This window comes from Ahaetulla prasina, chromosome 1 (assembly GCF_028640845.1).
Source record: "Ahaetulla prasina isolate Xishuangbanna chromosome 1, ASM2864084v1, whole genome shotgun sequence".
NCBI classification, from domain to species: Eukaryota; Metazoa; Chordata; class Lepidosauria; order Squamata; family Colubridae; genus Ahaetulla; species Ahaetulla prasina.
The window spans coordinates 292,624,348-292,645,725 of record NC_080539.1 but is presented as its reverse complement, the minus strand read 5'-3'; the positions used below and the strand labels follow the sequence as shown (position 1 = coordinate 292,645,725).

At 39.5% G+C, this 21,378-nt stretch overlaps 1 protein-coding gene across 1 annotated transcript in view; it reads right to left on the bottom strand.

Moving 5' to 3' along the window:
• Window positions 1-21,378, bottom strand: part of EXT2 (exostosin glycosyltransferase 2) — a 91,629-nt gene that overhangs the window by 12,556 nt on the left and 57,695 nt on the right. The window contains exons 9-10 of the mRNA XM_058161706.1: window positions 9,664-9,853; window positions 3,334-3,500 (exon numbers count right to left, since the gene is read on the bottom strand). Of these exons, the coding sequence (XP_058017689.1) occupies window positions 3,334-3,500; window positions 9,664-9,853 (357 nt within the window). The remainder of the gene's footprint in view (window positions 1-3,333; window positions 3,501-9,663; window positions 9,854-21,378) is intronic.

Sequence of the window (21,378 nt, the reverse complement as noted above, 5' to 3'; positions counted from 1 at the left end):
CTCATCTCACAAACGTGAACGAAGTTAGAAAAGAAATAACAAAACACAACAATAATATAAAAATACAACAAAAAGATTAAAAACCTTTACAACATTAAAAGTACAGGTAGTCCTCAACTTTAGTGACCATTCGAAAAAAGTGACATCACCATTTTTCACACTTATGACCATTGCAACATCCTCATGGTCATGTGATTTACATTCATATGCTTAACAACTGGCTCATATTTATGACAATTGCAGTGTCCCAGGGTCATGTGACCATCTTTTGCGCCCTTCTGACAAGCAAAGTCAATGGGGAAGCCAGATTCACTTAACAACCAGATTACTAGTTTAATATCTGCAATGATTCACTTAACAAATATGGCAAGAAAAGTCGTAAAATGAGACAAAAGTTGCTTAACAATTTTCCGACTTAGCAACAAAAATTCAGGGCTCAATTGTGGTCATAAGTTGAAGACTACCTGTAGTAAAAACCTTTAAAATTAGAAAGCTCAATTCCCAAAGAGATCAGAATGTAACAAGTTCAGCAGAAGCAGTTTTAGGCAGAGAAGGAAGGAGAGAGGTAATAAAAAGCCAAATACATCATCAGTAGTTATGGAAAAGTTGGGAAAGAAGTATCACTTAAGGGATTGCAGACTTTTCATCCAGTAGATCCAAGGGCATCTCTGACTCAGCCCTGTCTTGCCATAGTCCTTATTATAAGCAACTGATCTACTCTAGGAATTATTGGGGCTTTGATGATTATGATTACATGCCATCAAATCAATGTCAACCCTTAGCAATCATATGAATGAGTTTCTCTAGGATAAAATTGGGGGCATTTGGTGGTCATAATTCCTTTCACTAACTGGTAGGAAGGCATCTGTTCCCTGTCCTAATTTCTAGCTGACAGTCTGGGAATTAGGATTGCTTTCTTGACAGTATACAAAGGCAGGTAACTTGCTTTTCAAAGCATTAACATAGCATGTCTGACATTGCGAAAGATAAATGGACATAGATTCTTCAAAAACACCAATTATCAAAGTTACATTTTGGGACAAATCAAAGACCAATAAATTGATATACTGCTTTCAGGGAAGAAGCCATTTCAATCCCCAGTTTTAAACAGGGCATTAAAAATTTTTTTTTTTAAAGAGTAATTTCCAGACTTCAAACTGCAAAAACCTGGTTGAGAACAATACTAGACTCATTCTCTTTGCTTTAAAAATTGTAAGTATTTCAATATATGCTTCATTTTCTTTTTGCACATTTACTTTTACCTTCTTGCGAAGTAAAACAAAAATTGCTGGTGATTGGCAGAAATGTTGCATAGTCCTAAGTGCTTATGAGCCCAATGCATTATCTTCTATCAACACAACTCTGAGAACTGTCTTTTTTCTTCACGCAAAACTTCCACTTAAAATCACAGAGCTATAAATATGCTTCTGCATCTTTAAACAAAACAGCCTATAAAGCCTGTGTTGCTCTTATTTCAGTAGTTTTGCACTATGCAATAAATTATTAGGAATCCTAATAGTTCACTCTTAACAAGTAAAAAATGTCTGACACTTTGAGTGTTACTTTAATTTTTATGGCTGAAAGTGTACAGAGATCAAAGCGCCTCTTCTTTTCTTCTTTTTTATAAGTAAGCTTGATCGATAGAGCCAGACATGTCTCCGCTGATACAAAGTTCACCACATGTTTAAAAATAGGGTCTGGAGAATAAGGAGGGGAAGAACTTTGCCAATATCCAATTCCAAATATTTCTCCTGAATGAAGAACCTCCCCCCCCCCCCACAAAAAAAATCCCCCTTGTGATATTACAGGCTGCTACTGTTCTTACAGATTTCCTTTGCAAAAAACTAAGAAATGCATTAGACACTTTCATGGGGAAATATATAAACAGAAATTACTATAGGCTGAGGACAAGTTAAACATCTGGCAGCCAGCTCAGACCTGCCAAACAGGTCAAAGACACTCTGGTCTGAGAAAGACTGATCTGCAGTCACTGATTGATGGTAGAAAATACATTTATACATGTTTCCTTTTATACTTTTCTACAGAGCACACTTTATCCCTACTATTGAAAAAACACCTTCTGTTATATTGGCATTTGATATTTTTAATTTGGACAATTCGTATTACTGGAATTTTGCATCTATCTAGATTTTTTAATGAAGTTATTTGAAATGCCTCCTGCCTTAGAGAGCAGCACTATTTTATAAACTGGAATTCATTATTTTCAAAAACAGCTTTTGTAAGGTGCACCACTCAAAGAAGAAGAAGCTGAATCCAAGGGGCACCAAGTTCATGCAAGGATTATCCAGATTGTTAGGCATTTGCACAATCTAAGCATCTGGACAACACACTTCAGACAAAATAGGCGAAAAGGTCCCGGAAGTTCAAGTGCAAGGCTTGGAGCTGCAGTTCACTGATTCAGATGATGAACGACTGTAATACCTTGGAAAGGTAATTTAACATTCTCAATATAAGCCAGACCAACACCTATTACTACACTCTCTTAATGTACAAGTGGCTTGTTCAAATTAGATCACTGTACATTTAAAATATCCATATCACTGATATATCTTATTTCCTTTTAAAATGAATTATTATTTAGATAGCTAGTTAGCTAGCTAGAGTTTGTGTGGGCGAGAGAGACATAATGTGTGTGAGAGAAAGACAGAGAGAGCTTGATGAAATATAGACATACCAACTTGCGTCAAACAAAGGCAACCTAAACACAGTATACAATGCCCATACAATGATATGAGCATAAGAAATGTAGAGAAAAATTCCTTATTATTATAGGTTGTCTTGATCCACAACTGTTCATTCAGTGGCCATTCAAAGTTATGGAAAGAACTTAATGAAGGAACTTATGACTGGACCCCAAAGTTACAACCATTCTAGTGTCCTACAGTCACATGATCAAAATTCAGACACTTGGCAGCCTGTCCACATTTAGGACTATAGGAGCACTTTAACTCTCCCCACCTGCCTATCTTCCCCTCCCTTCATGCACTTTGGGCTCACTCACCTCCACCACCCCTGGCCTCTTAACTGACCATGTCATCTTCTGGCTCTCACTGCTAATTTAGAATGCCTAGACTGCAACCTTTGCAAAAGCAACTGCTGGCAACATAAGGCCGCCTTCCCTAAACCGTGGACAGTGGTTTCCTTGAGAGATCTGGGTGGTTTCATGTGGCCAGTAGCAGCCTTGCCAAGGGCCAAGTCAGGCATGCCTCATCACTAGCAAGAGCAAGAAGACATTGAAAGTTAGCTGAGGTGGTGCAGTGCAGGATGGCAGGGCTCTCTGAGTGCAGAATTTAAAATTAGCAGTCTTCTTACCTCATAGCCAAACTGCAGCTCATCCGAGGTCAACATGATGATATCATCATCAATGGCTAACACAGCCTCTGTTTCAATCTCAGCATAGGGGAAGAATCGATTACTCAGTTTATTTTCTGTGGTTCGTACAACTGTTAATGGAACGCGAACTTTAGGCCAAACAGTTTCTGCAAAATAAAAATCAGGATTAGTTTCTTTGCATTCCTATATTTAGCTGTAGTTATTAGCATAACTCTCTCCAAATCAAGTCATTTTATTCAATGATGGTACTGGAGAGTAACTAGAACTAGGGCTACCATGTCTGGGTTGCAAAAAACTGGACAATCACTAGATGGCAGCAAAGAGATTGTTGCACCCATATATGTCATGAGTTCTATAATCAGGGTATCCCCATCTGAAGAACTCAGCAGCATTTGAACTGAAGTTTCTAGATAGTCATAAATTGAGTCCTACCAAGAATAAGATGCAATTCATTAAAAATGAAATTTCAACATATGGAAAGAAGTTCTTCTGATTTCAGAATGGCTTCACACTTAGGATACATATTTATTTATTTATATTTATTTATTTTTCGTATTTTTATACCGCCCTATCTCCCTAGGGACTCAGGGCGGTTCACAGCCAGATAAAAAATATACATATAAATACAAAATAAAACATCAGTTAAAAAACTTATTACAAATGGCCGAATAATTAAAAATAACAATATACATAATAAAACCCATTTAAAACCAATTTAAATTTTAAAATAAAATCTAGTCCAGTCCTGCGCAGATAAATAGATGTGTTTTAAGCTCGCGGTGGAAGGTTCGGAGGTCAGGGAGTTGACGAAGTCCTGGGGGAAGTTCGTTCCAGAGGGTGGGAGCCCCCACAGAGAAGGCCCTTCCCCTGGGCGCCGCCAGCCGGCACTGCGTAGCTGACGGCACCCTGAGGAGTCCCTCTCTGTGAGAGCGCACGGGCCGGTGGGAGGTATTCGGTAGCAGCAGGCGGTCCCGTAAATAACCCGGCCCTATGACCGCACAATTCTTTGGTAATATAGCAGACATCAATAGATGATGAATGAAGCTATTCTAGAAATCTATCTTTCCAAATGTTAAATGTATGCTTCAAGAATGAAGGACATTTTCCTATTTGATTCAATTTGAGGTCTCTACTGTCTCAGTCATATCTGTTCAGTGGGTATGAGAGAATGGGGAGCAGCAAGAAAACATGCCATACAAATTGATGACTACTTGCATAACAACACTGGTTTATAGACTAAAATATTCAACACAATTCAACAACAAAAGGTACATCCTATACTGGGCTAACACTGATTTATGAAACATAGAGACCCTATCCCAAATAAGATTTTTTGCTATACCATTTCACATTTGGATATGAAAATGGGAATGCCATTCTAAGTAACAACTGCAACTAGCTTTATGTAAAGCTGGCAAAGGTCATAGTTTACCATTATATGAACATATATGTATAAGCTCCATCATGAAAGAAATGCTAGCAAAGACAGCATAGTAGGATATCCACACTTGCTGCTAGGAAAATTATAGTTCTATAACTCACGCAGAGTAGCTTTAATGAGCATATAATGTTCTACACACTTCTGATGTTGGCATCCAAACATAACACCGGAGACAGCTTCCTTAGGAAAACTGTTTCATTTTCCAAACCACACTAAAAACTATGTAAAGAAAGTTTACCTTGGAAGAATTTGGAGGGCTTTTTGGCTTGGTAACAAAAAAAGTAAAAAGTACAGAGTGAAAAGGTTTGGAAATATCATTTCAGTTTCTTACTCCACTTTCTTTTGTAGGTGGCCCCTAGAAAATTGCTTTAATTTTTTTTTTAGTACTGTCAGTGAGGTCTTAGTCCAATTTTTAAGGTTTATTTATTTTTTATTTAAAACATTTCTCTAGCTGCCCATCATATATCAAACTCTGAGTAGCTTCCAATCAACAACTAAAACAGCATCAGAAACGATAGCATGCTACACACATCTATAAAAACCATTTATTATTTATTTATTAAATTTATATGCTACCTGTCTCCCCTACAAGGTGACTCATAACTATGAAAAGAACCAGTTTGGTCTAATGGTTAAGGCACCAGGCTAGGAAGTAGGAGATTGTGAGTCCTAGTCCTGCCTTAGCCATGAAAGTTGGTGGGGTGTCTCTGGGTCAGTCACTCTCTCTTCTCTCTCAGCTCTACTCACCTCACAGGGTTGCTGTTGTGGGAAAAATAGGCGAAGGAAGATTTGTCGGATATGTTCACCGCCTCGAGTTATTTGTAAAAACAATAATGAACATATATAAATAACTGAAGTAAAAAGTGTCATCAAAGTTATACCTCCAACATCTTCCTTAAATCCTTCCTTAAGTCTTCATTCTATGCCAACACTTGGGGAGGGGGAGCCAGATCTTAAGTGCTTTTTGGATGGCTAGGACGGTAGTGAACTTTCAAACTTCAAGAAAGTTGAAGTTTGAAGTGGGCCTCTGTGGCTCAGACTGGTAAGAAAGTCTGTTATTACAGCAGCTGCTTGCAATTACTGCAGTTTCAAGCCCCACCAGGCCCAAGGTTGACTCATCCTTCCATCCTTTATAAGGTAGGTAAAACGAGGACCCAGATTGTTGGGGGCAATAAGTTGACTTTGTATATAATATACAAATGGATGAAGACTATTGCTAACATAGTGTAAGCCGCTCTGAGTCTTCGGAGAAGGGCAGGATATAAATGCAAATAAAAATAAAAAATAAAAAAAAATAAAGAGTAGGGGCTGCCACAGTGAAGACCCCTTCCTAGATCCCAATGAAAAGTAACAGATAAAATTTTTGTATATGGAATGTAATTTATTACCACTGATATTATATTCAGTAGCAACTTCCCTATTTGCTACATAAAGGAGTATCAATCAGAATGGGGAAATACAGGTAGTTCTACAACCATTTGTTTAGTAAACGTTCGAGGTTACAAGGACAGTGAAAAATGTCACTTATTATCATTTTTAACACGTTTTTTTTGTTTACATTTATATCCCGCCCTTCTCCGAAGACTCAGGGCGGCTTACAGTGTATAAGGCAATAGTCTCATTCTATTTGTATATTTTTTACAAAGTCAACTTATTGCCCCCCCAACAATCTGGGTCCTCATTTTACCTACCTTATAAAGGATGGAAGGCTGAGTCAACCTTGGGCCGGGCTTGAACCTGCAGTAATTGCAGGCTCTGTGTTCTAATAACAGGCTTCTTTACCAGCCTGAGCTATCCCGGCCAACTTATGGTTGTTTTAGCATGCCTGTGGTCACGTGGTCAAAATTCAGATGCTTGGCAACTGGCATGCATTTAGGATGGTTGCAGTATCCGGGGGTATATAGATCACCTTTTGCGAACTTCAATGAAAGTCAATGGAGAAGCCAGATTCACTTAATAACATGTTACTAACTTAACTGCAATGATTCACTTAACAACTGGGGCAAGAAAGATTCTAAAATGGGACAAAACTCACTTAACAACTATCTTGCTTAGCCATGGAAAATTTGGGTTCAATTGTGATCATAAATTGACGATTACCTATACTACCAACATTGGGTTGATAAAATATAAATTAGGAAGCAGGCACAGAAACAATTTCCCCTGCAATATTCCCAAATTCACATGCAAATACCACACTGGAAGGAAGTATATCCTTTGGAAAGGCCTGACTGAATGCACAATTTGGTCCTTCTCTGGGATTTCGTACTATCGGTAAAGATGAACTTCTATCAGCTTTGGCTATATGTAGAAAAAGCAAAACTAATCTTAGTTATATGTGTATTTATTATACTCAGTTTAGATTTACATGATAGTGTCTGTAAACATCACTCAGAAGCTCTGTCTGGTACCAAATGCAGCTGCCTATTTCTTGTGTATCCAAGTAGTACATAACATATTCTGTACTGTCTACATGAGATGGTAGTACATTTTCTGGATTGCACTTAAGAATTTTGGTTTAATTCTTAATGTTTAAAGATTTAGTTTAGAAACAGGTTATCTGAAAAATTACTTACACTTACACATATGAAATTGCCTGAGTTCTGAGAAGCCCAGGATTATATGCCTTCTTATAACAAAAAAGAAAACAAGATCATGAACCTAACAGGCTCAAACTGTCTTTAAACTGTTCTCCACCTATTCTAATTAACACTATCATTATCATTTGCCTACAGTTTGCACATATATTTTTACCATATATCTTGATTGTAATTAAGCAGTAATAACACAGAAAAAGTTCTGTTTACAGAGATACGACAGCCTTATAATACTACTGTGACTAAGCTAAGAGACGTTATCGCTACTAATGCAATAGCCAAATACAATTTATTGTAGCCCATGATGAGCATATCCGATATCTGCTTATAGGTCCTTTCTATGCATAGCAAAAAATATAACAACAGAACAACAGAATCCAGATCTGATTTGCTCAAAGTCAGAAATATGTTCCTTATATAGCAATAGCCAGGATATCCTGCTTGGATACTCAACCAGGTTAACAGTCCCAGCTTTACTATTACCAATTAAAAGAAAATAGCCATAAAGTGCAGATACTACCGTAGGGAAATAAACAAGACCTTATCGTTGACAGCAGTGTGCATTACTAACTTCAAACTCATTCCTTGTCCTAATCCATCAGAAACTTCCTGGCTTTAATAGGCTATAAATGGTAGAGGCTTTGAAGTCCAAGGATTAAGAGCTACAAGAGACAGACCCAATGAAAGCCTTAGTGAAGTCAACTTCTGCTGTCCTACCAAAAAGCTAGGTGGAATGAACTGTATGCATTTGAATTAAAACAAATTAAATTAAACCCTTCAATGGCAGACCAAAAGATTCCAGAAGCTATCCAAGTGTTAAAAATACACAGATGAAGGGGGTAGCTGGCGGTCACATAAGAAAGTTATTAAAATATATACCTATAGATAAGCAAATCTCTGTAAGAAGCAAACCTATGACCTTCAAAGCCATTACTTCTCACACCAACGAATTCAGATTTTTCATCAGCAGCTAACTAATGGCTATTCTAAGAATTATCGTAATGGGCAATATTTTCAACATAGCAAATAGCAATGTCTTATTTTTAAAATAACCATGTTGCTATTAGCTATTGTGGACACGTTGCAAGTTCAGCTATTTAAATATAAACACACAGCAGTACAGAAGCCATAGTAAGAAGCCACTAAAATGCTTCCAACTTCCCAACCTATGTTTGGGGTGGTTTTTTAAAATCATTTTCGCCTATCAGTGATACGGAAACAGCCTAGCTGAGAAAACCTGAGCATTTATATGTTTTTTTTTTAATTTCTTTTTGTCACAACAGTATACACAAACAATTGTCATAGCTAAAACAACGTATCTTAAAGAAAATATATATATATATAAGTAAAAAAATATGCATCAACTATATTAATTTGATATAATGAAGGGAACAATAGGACAGGAACGGTAGGCACTATTGTGCTCTTATGCACGCCCCTTATAGTTTATGCACGCCCCTTATATATGTTGTTTATTTATTTTTAAAAAGGTTTGTATAACCTACATGTAGTATACAAAGAGGATAAAAAAAATCAGCAACATAGCAAATAACTGTTAAAATGGCACTAATACAAATAGTAAACCACCACAAAGCTATTCTACAAGGCTTTAAACACCAACTGCTAGAAATTAGAAACATAAAAACATTTTAGCCTGGTGCCTAAAACAAATCAATGTTGGCGTCTGGCAAATATTCATCAAGAAAACACTCCACCCCCACAAAACAGCAACTAAAAAATATGGTAAACCCAAGAGGACAATAGGTTCTGTCCTCCCCCCCACCCAATGCTTTAGAAAAGGTCAAATTCTCAGAAAATAGGGAGGTCTTTATCTGTATAGAGCTATCCAGTGTGCATGGCTTGGGAAAAAGTTCCAGTCAGAACACTGTCTGATAGGTCTTCAACTCAATTCACAAGAAAGCCTTCTGACTAAGTCAATTAGCAAGTAAAACTGAGACAGCAAGAATCATTTGTTCCTTAGAAGCTTTAAAAATAAGCACTAATGATACAAACGAAGATCAGGAGCGACCCAATGAAACTGGTTACTCTAAGCAGTTAACAAATATAGTCCCAAATCCCATTCTAAAAATGAGGGCAGCCATTTTTTTTCTTGCTCCGAAAACTCACACTCCACTGTACAATCTATTTCTATTTCTAGAAACATTCTCATTTTCAGTTCAAATGTAAACACTCACTTCATTCAAAATTTGGCCCACTACTATTAGAATTAAAAGTGTTCTCCCAAACTTTTCAGGTATGTATCGGACTTACCTTCTGGTGGAACTTTGTTCTGATTGTTCCAAACAACTAACAATTTGGAAAGACTTGGAACCTTCGAAACTTCAGTGATCACTCGAAAGAGACTTTCAACGCGATCATATGTCAAGACAATAGCAGTGAAGCCTTGTGACTGAGGTGGGATCAATGGGAGAAACAGTGGATTGCTTACGCTGCTCCATTTCTGGAAAATGAAACACAGAAAATCAAAATAAAGTCAGATTAATTATGATAGGGAAAAAAATCAAAAAGGGGACACAAAGGAGATCATTTTAATGAATATCTTAATTGAGCCAAACAACAAATCAAAGAAATCAAAGGAACATGTCTTTCAACAGCTACTTCTGTGAGAGGTAGGAGACCATTAAACATTACCTTTTATATATATTTTAGTTCATGAACAAACCATTAAGTATATTTAAATAAGCTGGAAAATGCTGAAAGATTAGTGGAAGACACACTAGAGAGTTTTAAAGGTTAGTCACTTGGATGGCTTCTGTCCAACATTTCTCTTCCAAAATGACTGCTATATTAACTATACTCTGTATATTAACTAAAGCTAGGTCAATAAGAAGCTGAATGCCACAATTTTGGAAGAACATGAATAAAGAGGCAATTTCATAAATCTGGCAGAAAGTAGGTACAAATAAAAGGGAAAGACTTTCTTTGTCCTATATAAAAGAAAAAACATTAACTTAACAAAAATAGACTTTTTGTTTTGTTGTTCTAAATATTAACTACTTAAGAAGTAAAAGAACACAAGAAGATATATAAAACTTCACGCTTATTTAGTGTCCTTTGGCTTCATCAAGAATAACCTCGAAATACTTTAAAGGTTACTTTTTCGTGCTGCCAATATAACCAAACACAGGATATAGACACCATTAGCACAATAACATGGAATTATAGAAGACATTTATGAATACCTTTCCATTCCTAGTTACTATACTGTTATGATGAAAGACAAAAGTAATAGCTTAATATAAGTACAGAAAAAGCAGATATATTAATGGGGATCATTGAATCTAGACTCAATAAAAACACTAGGAAAACTGTGGCTGTCCAAAAAGCTTTTTCTGTCAGGCCTGGAAACCATATTGAACTTTCGGTTTCCAGACGCTGCCACATTTTTATCTTAAGGGGAGAAGGGGGGGGTTGAGGGGCAGGGTAACATTCTTCCAGTGGTCAAGGTCGGATAGCGTTCACGTCTGCACGAGGAGTGGCAAGAAGTTACTCGAATGAACTGGAAGGACGTGGGACCGTGTGATCATCAGAGGGGTCAGGGGGGTGGGACTACTGGGGTTTGTATAACTGGGGAAACGAATCCGGAACTTCAGTTTTGGGAATTGCACTCATCGTGTGCCAGTCTCCTCATGCTAGTAAAGGACTTTGAGAAAAGGAACGGATGCCTCCGAGTCTTTTTTTACGCAGAAGAGGTATTTCTGGAACCTTGACATTATTCCCAAAACTCACACAAACTTTCTTTTGCTAACAGTACCCTCTCCTCCTCTCAGAGGGGGCCTGTTAGAGGGTGCTGGGCCCCAGTCTCCGCAACCTCCACTGCGGTGCAAAGACCCAGTGAAGATGGAAGAGCAACAACTTGAGAGCGTAGAAGGAGCATGAAGCAGGATCTTAACGACTTAATTGAAGTCACCTATTACCCATCTAACAACAGGACCCAAGCCCGAAAGGAAGAGCTTGCTTGTCCGCTTGGAGCACGCCCAGGACTCTGATTCATGGGTAAGCTGCCAGTCCGGAGGAAACTTTTCCCCGGGACGAAGTGGAGAGCCCCCTCCCTCTTCTCAACCTCATTGGAGAGCAATAAAACCTGGAGAATCAGGAGAGTCCCTGGATTGGGACCGGAGAGACCCTCTGAAATCCCAGTCTCTATTAGACCTCCTGAAACTTTTGAGCGGCTGGAGGTGAGACCTCGAGAACCTTTAGCTCAGCCTAGATTCACTTTCCTCTCACCAGAGAGAGAGACTACTGAAACTCGAAACCGTTCTGAAGAACGCAAGAAGCCCCTCCCTCTTTCAAATGGCAAGGACCTCAAATAACACCAGAAGCGTGGGGATCGCAACTCCCCACCCAAATGACCTTTCCGCCAGCAGAGGCTTACGCTGCCTCCAGCAGCGTCTATCCCGCCTGGATGGGCGTTCTATCCGGGACAAGGGTGGATTCAGTATCAATGGCAACCAGCTAGTTCAGCCCTCCTTTTCCAGTGGGCCTCACACCAATGGTTGATTCATCTGCTGCAGCGATTCAAGGACTTTCTTCTCAACAACAAAGAAGAATTCCACCCCTTTGCAGCCCAACAACCAGCGGCAACAGCAGCAGCCCCACCCCGCAAATCCTCTGCAACCACAAGCAGGCCAACTACACCCCCACCCAACCCCTCCCCCTTTCAAACCAACCTTTGATGGGAATCCACAACACCTGGCTTACTTTCTCAGCAGAATTGAGGCTTACGCTGAACAATATAGACATCTCTACCCATCAGAAAGAAGCCTAATCAACACCATCTCAGATGGAATGAAAGTGGGCTAGCTTCAGAGTGGATAGCACAGCTATACAATGCACAAGCACCAGAACTGAATAATATTCACGAATTTATAACACTGCTTCGCAACCGGTTTCAAGATGATGACCTAATTGCAGAATGTGAGACCACCTTAAAAACAATGAAACAAGGCAACAAGCCACTCAAACAATTTGTATGGGATTTCAGAAGAGTGGCCGGCAACCTTAGACATTGGCCAGAAGCAATTCTTCTTCATTACTTTAAAGAAGCGATTGATCAAAACATCAGAAAAGCCTGCTCCACCAGAGGAATCCCAGAACAACTGAATACCTGGTACAACGTGTCCATTGCTCTGGACAGAGAATTCAACCCCCTCCAAAGCCGATCACCAACTATACCTCCTCAAAGACCACCTACAAGATCCTCCCCCTCCAGACCAACCACACCCTCCACCTTTACCCCTCAACAATGATCAAATGCTACCGTTGTGGAAACTAGGTCATCGTGCGTCAGTTTGCCTAGCCCCAACACCCCTCCAACAATATCGACCACCAACGGCTACTCGACCACGCAACCCCCCTCGAAAACATCCTAATACCACTCGCTTTGCAAGGCAAGCCATAGACCTCGCTACTGACCTTCCATCACCTGACTCGCCTCCCAACGACTCAACCCAAGCAGAAAACGACCCAATGGTAAGTGCACCTATTCCTCCTTTTGCCATTAAAGTGAACTTAATAATTCCAGGAGGAGGAGCCAAAAAACTTTTAGACGCTATTGTGGACACAGGATGCACCAGATGCCTAATTTCAACCTCCACAATCGCCCAACTCCATATAAAAACTTTTCCCTTAAAACACCCAATTAAATTCCACCAAGTAGATGGAACCTTAATTGGTGGTATTCCAGCAACCCGAGTCACGCAACTACTTCGCTTAGAAATTGGAGCCCATCATGAACTTATAAGATTCATAGTAATTCCTAAAATGTCAGAATCCATCATCCTAGGTTTAGCTTGGTTGGACAAATGGGAACCCACAATTAAATGGGAGGATGGATTCAGAAAAATTATATGGACCTTCGGACCCTTAGACCAAATCCCCTCCCCCCCCAAAACAACAAAAGAAAACCTTACCCAAAATGACCACCAGATGGAACCTTCAACCACCATATCCAAGCCATCTCCTAAAGAACCCAACATCCCTAGAGCATACATAGATTTATCAGATGTTTTTAGCGAAGATGAATGTAACCTCTTACCACCCCACCGCCCAACTGATTGCGCAATTGAATTGCACCCAGGGGCAAAATTACCAAAACCCAAAATGTACTCAATGACTCCAGCAGAAATGTCTGAACTAAGGAAATACATTGACACTAACCTAGCCAGAGGGTTCATTGAACCAGCAAAATCACCTGTAGCTGCGCCTGTGCTATTTAAACAAAAAAAAGATGGTTCACTCAGATTATGTATTGACTTCAAAAATATCAATGCGATTTGCATACAAAACACTTACCCGTTACCACTTATGCACGACCTGTTGAACCACCTATCAAAAGGAAAAATTTTCACCAGATTGGATTTAAGGGAAGCCTATTACCGTGTCCGTATCAAGGAGGGTGATGAATGGAAGACAGCTTTCAATTGCCCCTTGGGTAGTTTCCAATACCGTGTCATGCCCTTTGGTCTCCAAGGGGCCCCAGCTGTCTTTATGCAACTGATTAATGAAACCCTGCACCCCATCTCTACAATGGGGTTCTTGTCTACTTAGATGATATTCTTATCTACTCAGACAATATGCAACAACACATCAAATTGGTCAGACAAGTTCTTAAAAAACTCCTAGCCGCCAAGCTATATGTCAAACTTTCCAAATGCGAATTCCATAAGGAATCCCTCGACTACCTAGGTTACCGAATATCAAACAAAGGTATCGAAATGGACCCAGGTAAAGTGAAAGCAGTATTGGATTGGCAACCGCCACGCACACGTAAGCAACTTCAAAGTTTCTTGGGTTTCGCAAAGTTTACATAAATTCATTCCTTCTTTCGCAGAAGTAGCTCTACCATTAACGGACTTACTAAAAACTGGCCCATCACCCACCAAACCCAAACCTAACCAACCCCTACCTTGGACAATGGACTGCCAACGTTCCTTTGAACACCTGAAACGCCTCTTCTCAATGGAACCGATTCTTCAACACCCGGATCCAAATAAACCTTTTGTGGTCCAAGCTGATGCAAGTGATGTAGCAATAGCCGCTGTCTTATTACAACGGAATACCGAAAACAACCTTATGCCCTGCGCATACATATCTAAAAAACTGACCGACGCTGAACGCAGATGGGCAGTTTGGGAAAAAGAAGCCTTTGCAGTACGTTGGGCACTCCTCTCCTGGAGACACTTCCTTGAAGGGCAAAAGAACCTTCGAGGTATGGACGGACCACAAAACCTCGAATACTTGAAAACCCCCGAAAGCTTTCTCCCAAACAAGTTCGATGGGCTCAGTTTTTCAAGCGCTTCCATTTCACCCTCAAATACATCCCAGGCGACCAAAACCTGCTGGCTGACGCCCTATCTAGGAAACCACAATTTGACAGCAAACGCGAAGAGGTGATACATGCAATGATCCCCGATAGCGAACCGGTCAACCAAGCACTTACTCGACCGCGATCACACCGCAGTACCAACATCCCACCAAATAAACTACTAGCGGACTTAAAATCAGCACTCACTAATGATGCTTGGTTTAAAGAAAACTCGCAAGACCTCACCTTAAGGGATGGGATACCCTGGAAGGGGACCAAAATTTATGTACCCGTCGCTATGCGGTTGCCAATACTACAGAGAAGCCACGACTCTCGCCTAGGAGGCCACTTTGGATTTTTAAAAACTCTCCACTTGGCTAGAAGACAATTCTGGTGGCCAAAAATGAAATCAGATGTCGAAGACTATGTCAGGAGCTGTGCTACCTGTGCCACCATGAAGTCCAGACCAGGGAAACCCCCTGGACTCCTGCAACCCGTAGCCGAACCGACCAGACCCTGGGAAGAGATTGCCATGGATTTTATTGTTGAACTCCCACCTAGTGGAGGAAATACAGTGATATGGACCGTAGTGGACTTGTTCTCTAAACAAGCCCACTTCACTGCGTGCAGCGGATTACCATCGGCTAGAAAATTAGCAAAGCTCTTCCTCAAACACATCTACAGACTGCATGGAGTCCCTAAAGGATAATATCCGACAGGGTGTTCAATTCACAGCCAAGTTCTGGAGAGAGTTCCTACGGTCCATTGGGTCGTCTCAAGGACTTAGTTCTGGATTCCATCCGGAGACTAACGGAGCGGCTGAGAAATTAAATTTGATGGTGGAACAATACATACGGTGTTACGTAAATTACCAACAAGAAAACTGGTCCGACTTGTTACCATTTGCAGAGGTTGCATATAATAATGCCGTACACAGCAGCACGGGATTAACCCCTTTTCAAATAACCAGCGGCATGGACTTCGTTCCAATGCCTGAACTCCCCGTGCAACCCCCCACTTCGGTTTCCCTAATGGACTGGATGAATTCCTTGAAGAAAGGTTGGGAAAACACAAAAAAGGCCTTAGCTGTCACAGCTCGGAATTACAAAGCCCAAGCTGACAAACACCGTTCCCTTCAACCCCTTTTACGCATTGGAGATAAAGTCTTTTTGTCTACTAAATATCTAAGATTAAGAATACCCAGCAGGAAACTCGGTCCAAAATTTTTGGGCCCTTTCCCCATTGTAAAAATTATTAATCCCGTTACCGTCCAACTTAAGCTCCCTCGAATATTGGGAAAAATACACCCGGTATTCCATACCAGCTTATTAAAACCTGCTAGACAGTCTGGTCTGAGACCTCAACCTGCTGCTCCCCCACCACCCTTGATAATCCAAGGTGAAACCCACTATGAAATCAACAAAATCCTTGACTCTAGACTATATAGAGGTCAGTTACAATATTTAGTCCACTGGAAGGGATATCCATTATCTGAATCTACTTGGGTCAAAAGTTGGAAAGTACATGCGGACACTTTGATTAAACATTTTCACGACACTTTCCCTGACAAACCTAGGAAACCTCTTGGAGGGGGGAGGGGGGGGTAGAAGGGAAGTGTGGACCACTGACACTCTTCTTTATCGACTTTTTGTTTTCTTTCCTAGGATATAGCTTCTTTTCCAAGGGGGGGCGCCTGTCAGGCCGGAAAACCATATTGAACTTTGGTTCCCAAGACGCTGCCACATTTTTATCTTAAGGGGAGAAGGGGGGGGTTGAGGGGCAGGGTAACATTCTTCCGATGGTCAAGGTCGGATAGCGTTCACGTCTGCACGAGGAGTGGCAAGAAGTTACTCGAATGAACTGGAAGGACGTGGGACCGTGTGATCATCAGAGGGGTCAGGGGGGTGGGACTACTGGGGTTTGTATAACTGGGGAAACGAATCCGGAACTTCAGTTTTGGGAATTGCACTCATCGTGTGCCAGTCTCCTCATGCTAGTAAAGGACTTTGAGAAAAGGAACGGATGCCTCCGAGTCTTTTTTTACGCAGAAGAGGTATTTCTGGAACCTTGACATTTTCACTTTTTCAAAAGTCACAATTATCCAAAATACTATAAAATATATATCTAAAATATCTGGGCAAATAAATTTCTTTGCTTAACATATGAGATTGTCTTAAATTTCAGTTCCTTGTTAAAACACTCAAAGTACATGGGATTATACTCCAAAGTGCATGACAGTGTCCATATGTGGGCTTCTGGTTGGCGCCACCTTTCTCGCTGGGTGCTAATTTAAGGCACTCCGCAATGGATATCGTAAAAGCCGGTGAAAACAGCGAAGAACAGCTGTTCCCGGCTTTAATTTCCCTCTCTGGTTGAAAGAGAGAGAATAGAGCACAGGCGGGGGGGGGGGAGTGGTAGATTCCCCTAGGGGTTCTGTTTTTGTTATGCAAAGTCCCGAAAGGTTGAATCCCATAATCCTGCTTCAATCTCCGGTATTCAGCACGCTCCTGCAAAAGCAGGAAACGAGGAAGGTGTCCACCTCTGCTCAATTGATTTCTTTTTGTGGATCTCTACACGCAGACGGAAGAAACACGAGTGAACAATTATTGGATTGCAAGTATTTTTGATTTCCTGACTTCCACCTTTTAAAAAGAGAAACTTTTTTTCCTCCTTGCTTTAACTGACTGTTTAAAATGGCGTTTGAGAGGAAGTGAAAGTAAAGCAAAGTGGAAAGGAGCAAGCTGTGTAACTAAGAATGGAGACTTTATCTTATTGTGTCGGACTGTGGACTGTTGGATTATATTAGTTTGTTTAAGTATTTCATAAGGGGATTCTCAGCAAGAACTTTGCCATGAAGGTTCTTTCAGAAGAATGGATTTGTGACTTTATACAGGATTATACAGAAAGAATGTATTTAATTATTCAAAAATACGAATTGATAAAAAATGGGAATGTTTTGGATGAGAGCTTGGAGGAAATTAACCAGTGTAATCGGTACTTGGAATATGGAATGGAGGTTGCAAGCAAAAACGGATAAAAATGAAGATATGATCATGAATAAACAAAATGATGTAAAGAGGCTTTTTCTAAAAAGTTTAGATGAAATGCCTGAATCTGTGTTACAAGAGACTGCCTCCCGAACCGGAAAAATTCACAGGATTAATGCTTTCCAAGAGTGCTCTTTCCGGACTGATGGAATATATGACAGTAACTTGTGGATTGTTGGACATAAGGAACTATTAGGAAATATTGTGATTGACTTTTTAAAAGGAGTAATTAAGGAAAGACAGAGACTAATGCATCAAAAAAAATGGCAAGAAATAAAAGTATTACCCTGGAAAGAAGTATTTTTTGAAATATTAACAGATAAAAGTATTAGTGTTCCTGAAAGACTTTATGTGAGAAAGATCTGGAAGAAATGGGTTGATTATATGTTTCACATCTATCATAAAAGACTAGGACTAAAGTTGAATAGATATTGTAATTTCTTGTATTGAAATTATATAATGTGTTGAACTGAATTGCAAATAGAATATTCTCGAAAGATCTTACGTAAGAAATATTTTGGGGGAAAATTATATGGTTATAGAAATTATAAGGGAGATATTCTCTGAATTGGATTGGATCTTTACGCATTAGCTGGTTTTAAATACTTTAGGATTAATTTGTTTTATTGATTTATATATTTTATTACTGTTAATTGTTAAATTTTTTTTTTGAAGGATTTTGGTTATGTAAGGAGAAAGTCAGAGCTAGAGAGGGAAAATTGGTATAATAGTTTTTGGGGGGGAAATTTTTTTTAGCATATGTTTATTTTATTTTTAACTATACCTTGTGTTTGTTCCAGGAAGTCAGGGGGGAGGGGGGTTTGTGAAGGGAGAGGGGAGGGGGGCTGGGGGAAAGGGGGAAAAAATTTTTTATAAAACTTTTTGAATAAAATAAAAATAAAAAAAAATGTCCATATGTGGAGAGGATAAAGAATACATACAAACTGTATTGTTAGAAAATTACAGTGACTTGAACAATGCTATCGGTCTTAAGACCAATAGGAAGTGATACAATATAATGTAAAAATCTTCGTATTTCCTCTGATTACTTCCTTTTTTCCCTCTGTAATATTGTATACAGGAAGGCTTTTTTTTTAATGAAACAGCAATTATGCAATCCCTCTTTTTTAAATTCAGTAGAGTCTGAAAAGGGACATGCAATGTATTTTGCTGAATATTAATAAAAATGTCAGGGAGAAGATGCTTCCCAGTGGATTTTGACTCCTGGTAACTGCATCTATGCTATTTTTTCCCCAGCAGCACTATTGAAAGAGAATTTTCAATTTCTCAGTCTAACCAAAAGCTATATAATTACCCAGTGGTGCTTCATCCAAAAATTACCCAGAGCAGACAGTACTTTGCTTCTAAGATCAGCCAAGGATAGACATGCTGCTACCTTCAGAGGCATAAATGTGCATGTTGGCCCTTAAAAGATGTGTGGAAATAGCTTTGACCAAATATAGTAAAATAATTTGCTTTAGAAGATAAATGACTAGATCCTCATTTTAAATGCTGATACGTGGTCCATATGATTGCAGCTGTGTGCAGAAGTCCATGGTTTATCCTTAGAACAGAATGAACTAGGCTGGATTATTCATTTCCAGAAGTTTTTTCTTCCCAAACAGGAAGTGGTTTGTGATGTTCTGGACATATGATTAAGGATTAGAAAGAATATCTTAAAAGTAAGGCTTGTTTGATGCAGGAAGATCCAATCTATGGATTTTTTGATAATTGTTGGTGAATAGTTTTAAACAGAGTTTAGCCACTCATCAGGTTTATAGTAACCAATTTTTGCATAAGCAAGCTTGATCTGCTGACCTTTGAAGCCTATTCAGACTTTATAATTTTCTATATTCTTTTCCTGATAAAATCAACTATTAATTAAAAATGCCAAGAGCAATTAAAAGAGATCAGCAAACCAAATGCTACAGTAGAAACCTAGCTTCCAGATGCTCTGGATTATGAATTACATCATACCTAACCCCTGGCCTTGATGGCTGCAGTGTACTCTGATGACTGTAATCCAAAATATCTGGAGGGAACCAGTGCCTATCTCAGGTTGCTATAATACAGGGGTGTCAAACTCGTGTCGTCATGGCGGCATCACATGACGTATCAGGACTTTTTCCCTCTTTGCTAAACTGGGCGGCAGCAGGGCCAGCACATGACGCATCCGGCCCACAGGCCGCAAGTTTGACACCCCTGCTATAATGCAAACAAAAAACCCCCAACAAAAACAACTAATAGAACTCAGATCTAGTACTTCACACTGATGAAGAAATAATGCAGCCATACTATCCCCTCCAAAGCTTCCTTAAATAGACCCACTGTTTATTTGGCAGTAGAATGAACTCAAAATACACTGTCCCACCCATGTTAACAGTTGCTTGGATTGGATCATTTTCATAAGGAAACATGAGGAAATAACAGGAGCCAATTTTTAAGGCAACTCTGCAAGCCTTGCAAAAGATACAGCTGCTTTAACTATTTGAAGACAGAGAGGGACTTTTTTTGCAGGAATGCTCACTGAAAAATACATTTTGCACAGGCCTTGATGGGTTGTGGTATCATCTAGTCATTTAAAAAAATGTAAAAATCCTACAGAAATGGGGGAAAAAAAGTTAAAGAATACATTTAACTTTGTGACACCCAAGAGTGAACTCCTCAAAAATCAAGTTCCTTTACTTGAGAATAACATTTCAAAAGAGCATTTAGGCACGGCAGAAGCACCATTAAGAGCCAACCCCCTGCTGCCTGCCTGAAAAGTGTGTCTACAGTCTGGGACCTCTTGACCTCTCCTTCTGCAGGAAATTGAGCAAATTCAAACTTCCATGATTTACTTGGGTCTTTTAAACTTCTGTTGAAGAAAGGCAAACAATGCAGGTGATTATCTCAACAGAAGCCTAATTAAATCACTATTATAGAAACAGGGCATGAAATTGATGGTGACATAAGGATAGTTCTTCACAGAAATGGAAATGTGACAGCTACCATTTGTTTCGGGGATATCCAGTCCTTGAAGAGACCCAACTGAACGTTCATCTAACTTTCCCACTACAGCAAATGGTGTTCATGATGTAATCATCCATCACTTTCTTTGACAAAGTGCTGACATTCAGCTATGGCTGAGGCAATCCTATCCCATTCCCCCTTTGCCACCATCAGCTGGCTGATATTCATTACATGAGCCACAGTAACTGAAAACTGATAGACCTCTTATTGTGAATCAGTTTTGTGCATGAGCCATAACAAGCTGCAAGTGTCAACCCTGCAAAAATGATCTCACATTCTTGGCAGTTTGATAGTATCTCCTTTCTGCCAACAGCAAACGAAACCAAAGCTCTAGAATCAGAACGTGAGGCTGAGAAATCTGACTATTGTTTGGAGTGAGAATAAAAGAAAAAGGTACGGCTCCACAAGAAACAACCTATACCACATTTCCATAAATTTGCCATTTACCAATAATTTAGTTTGCTTAAGACCTGATAAAAAAATTATTTTTTCTCTTTTAACTGCAGGCAAAATGAATCTATTTAAAAACCAGTAAGGGAACTAGTACTATTTCCTTTCTCAAAAATAAAAGTCTGGAGCAGATTCAAGGGAAAGAGAAAA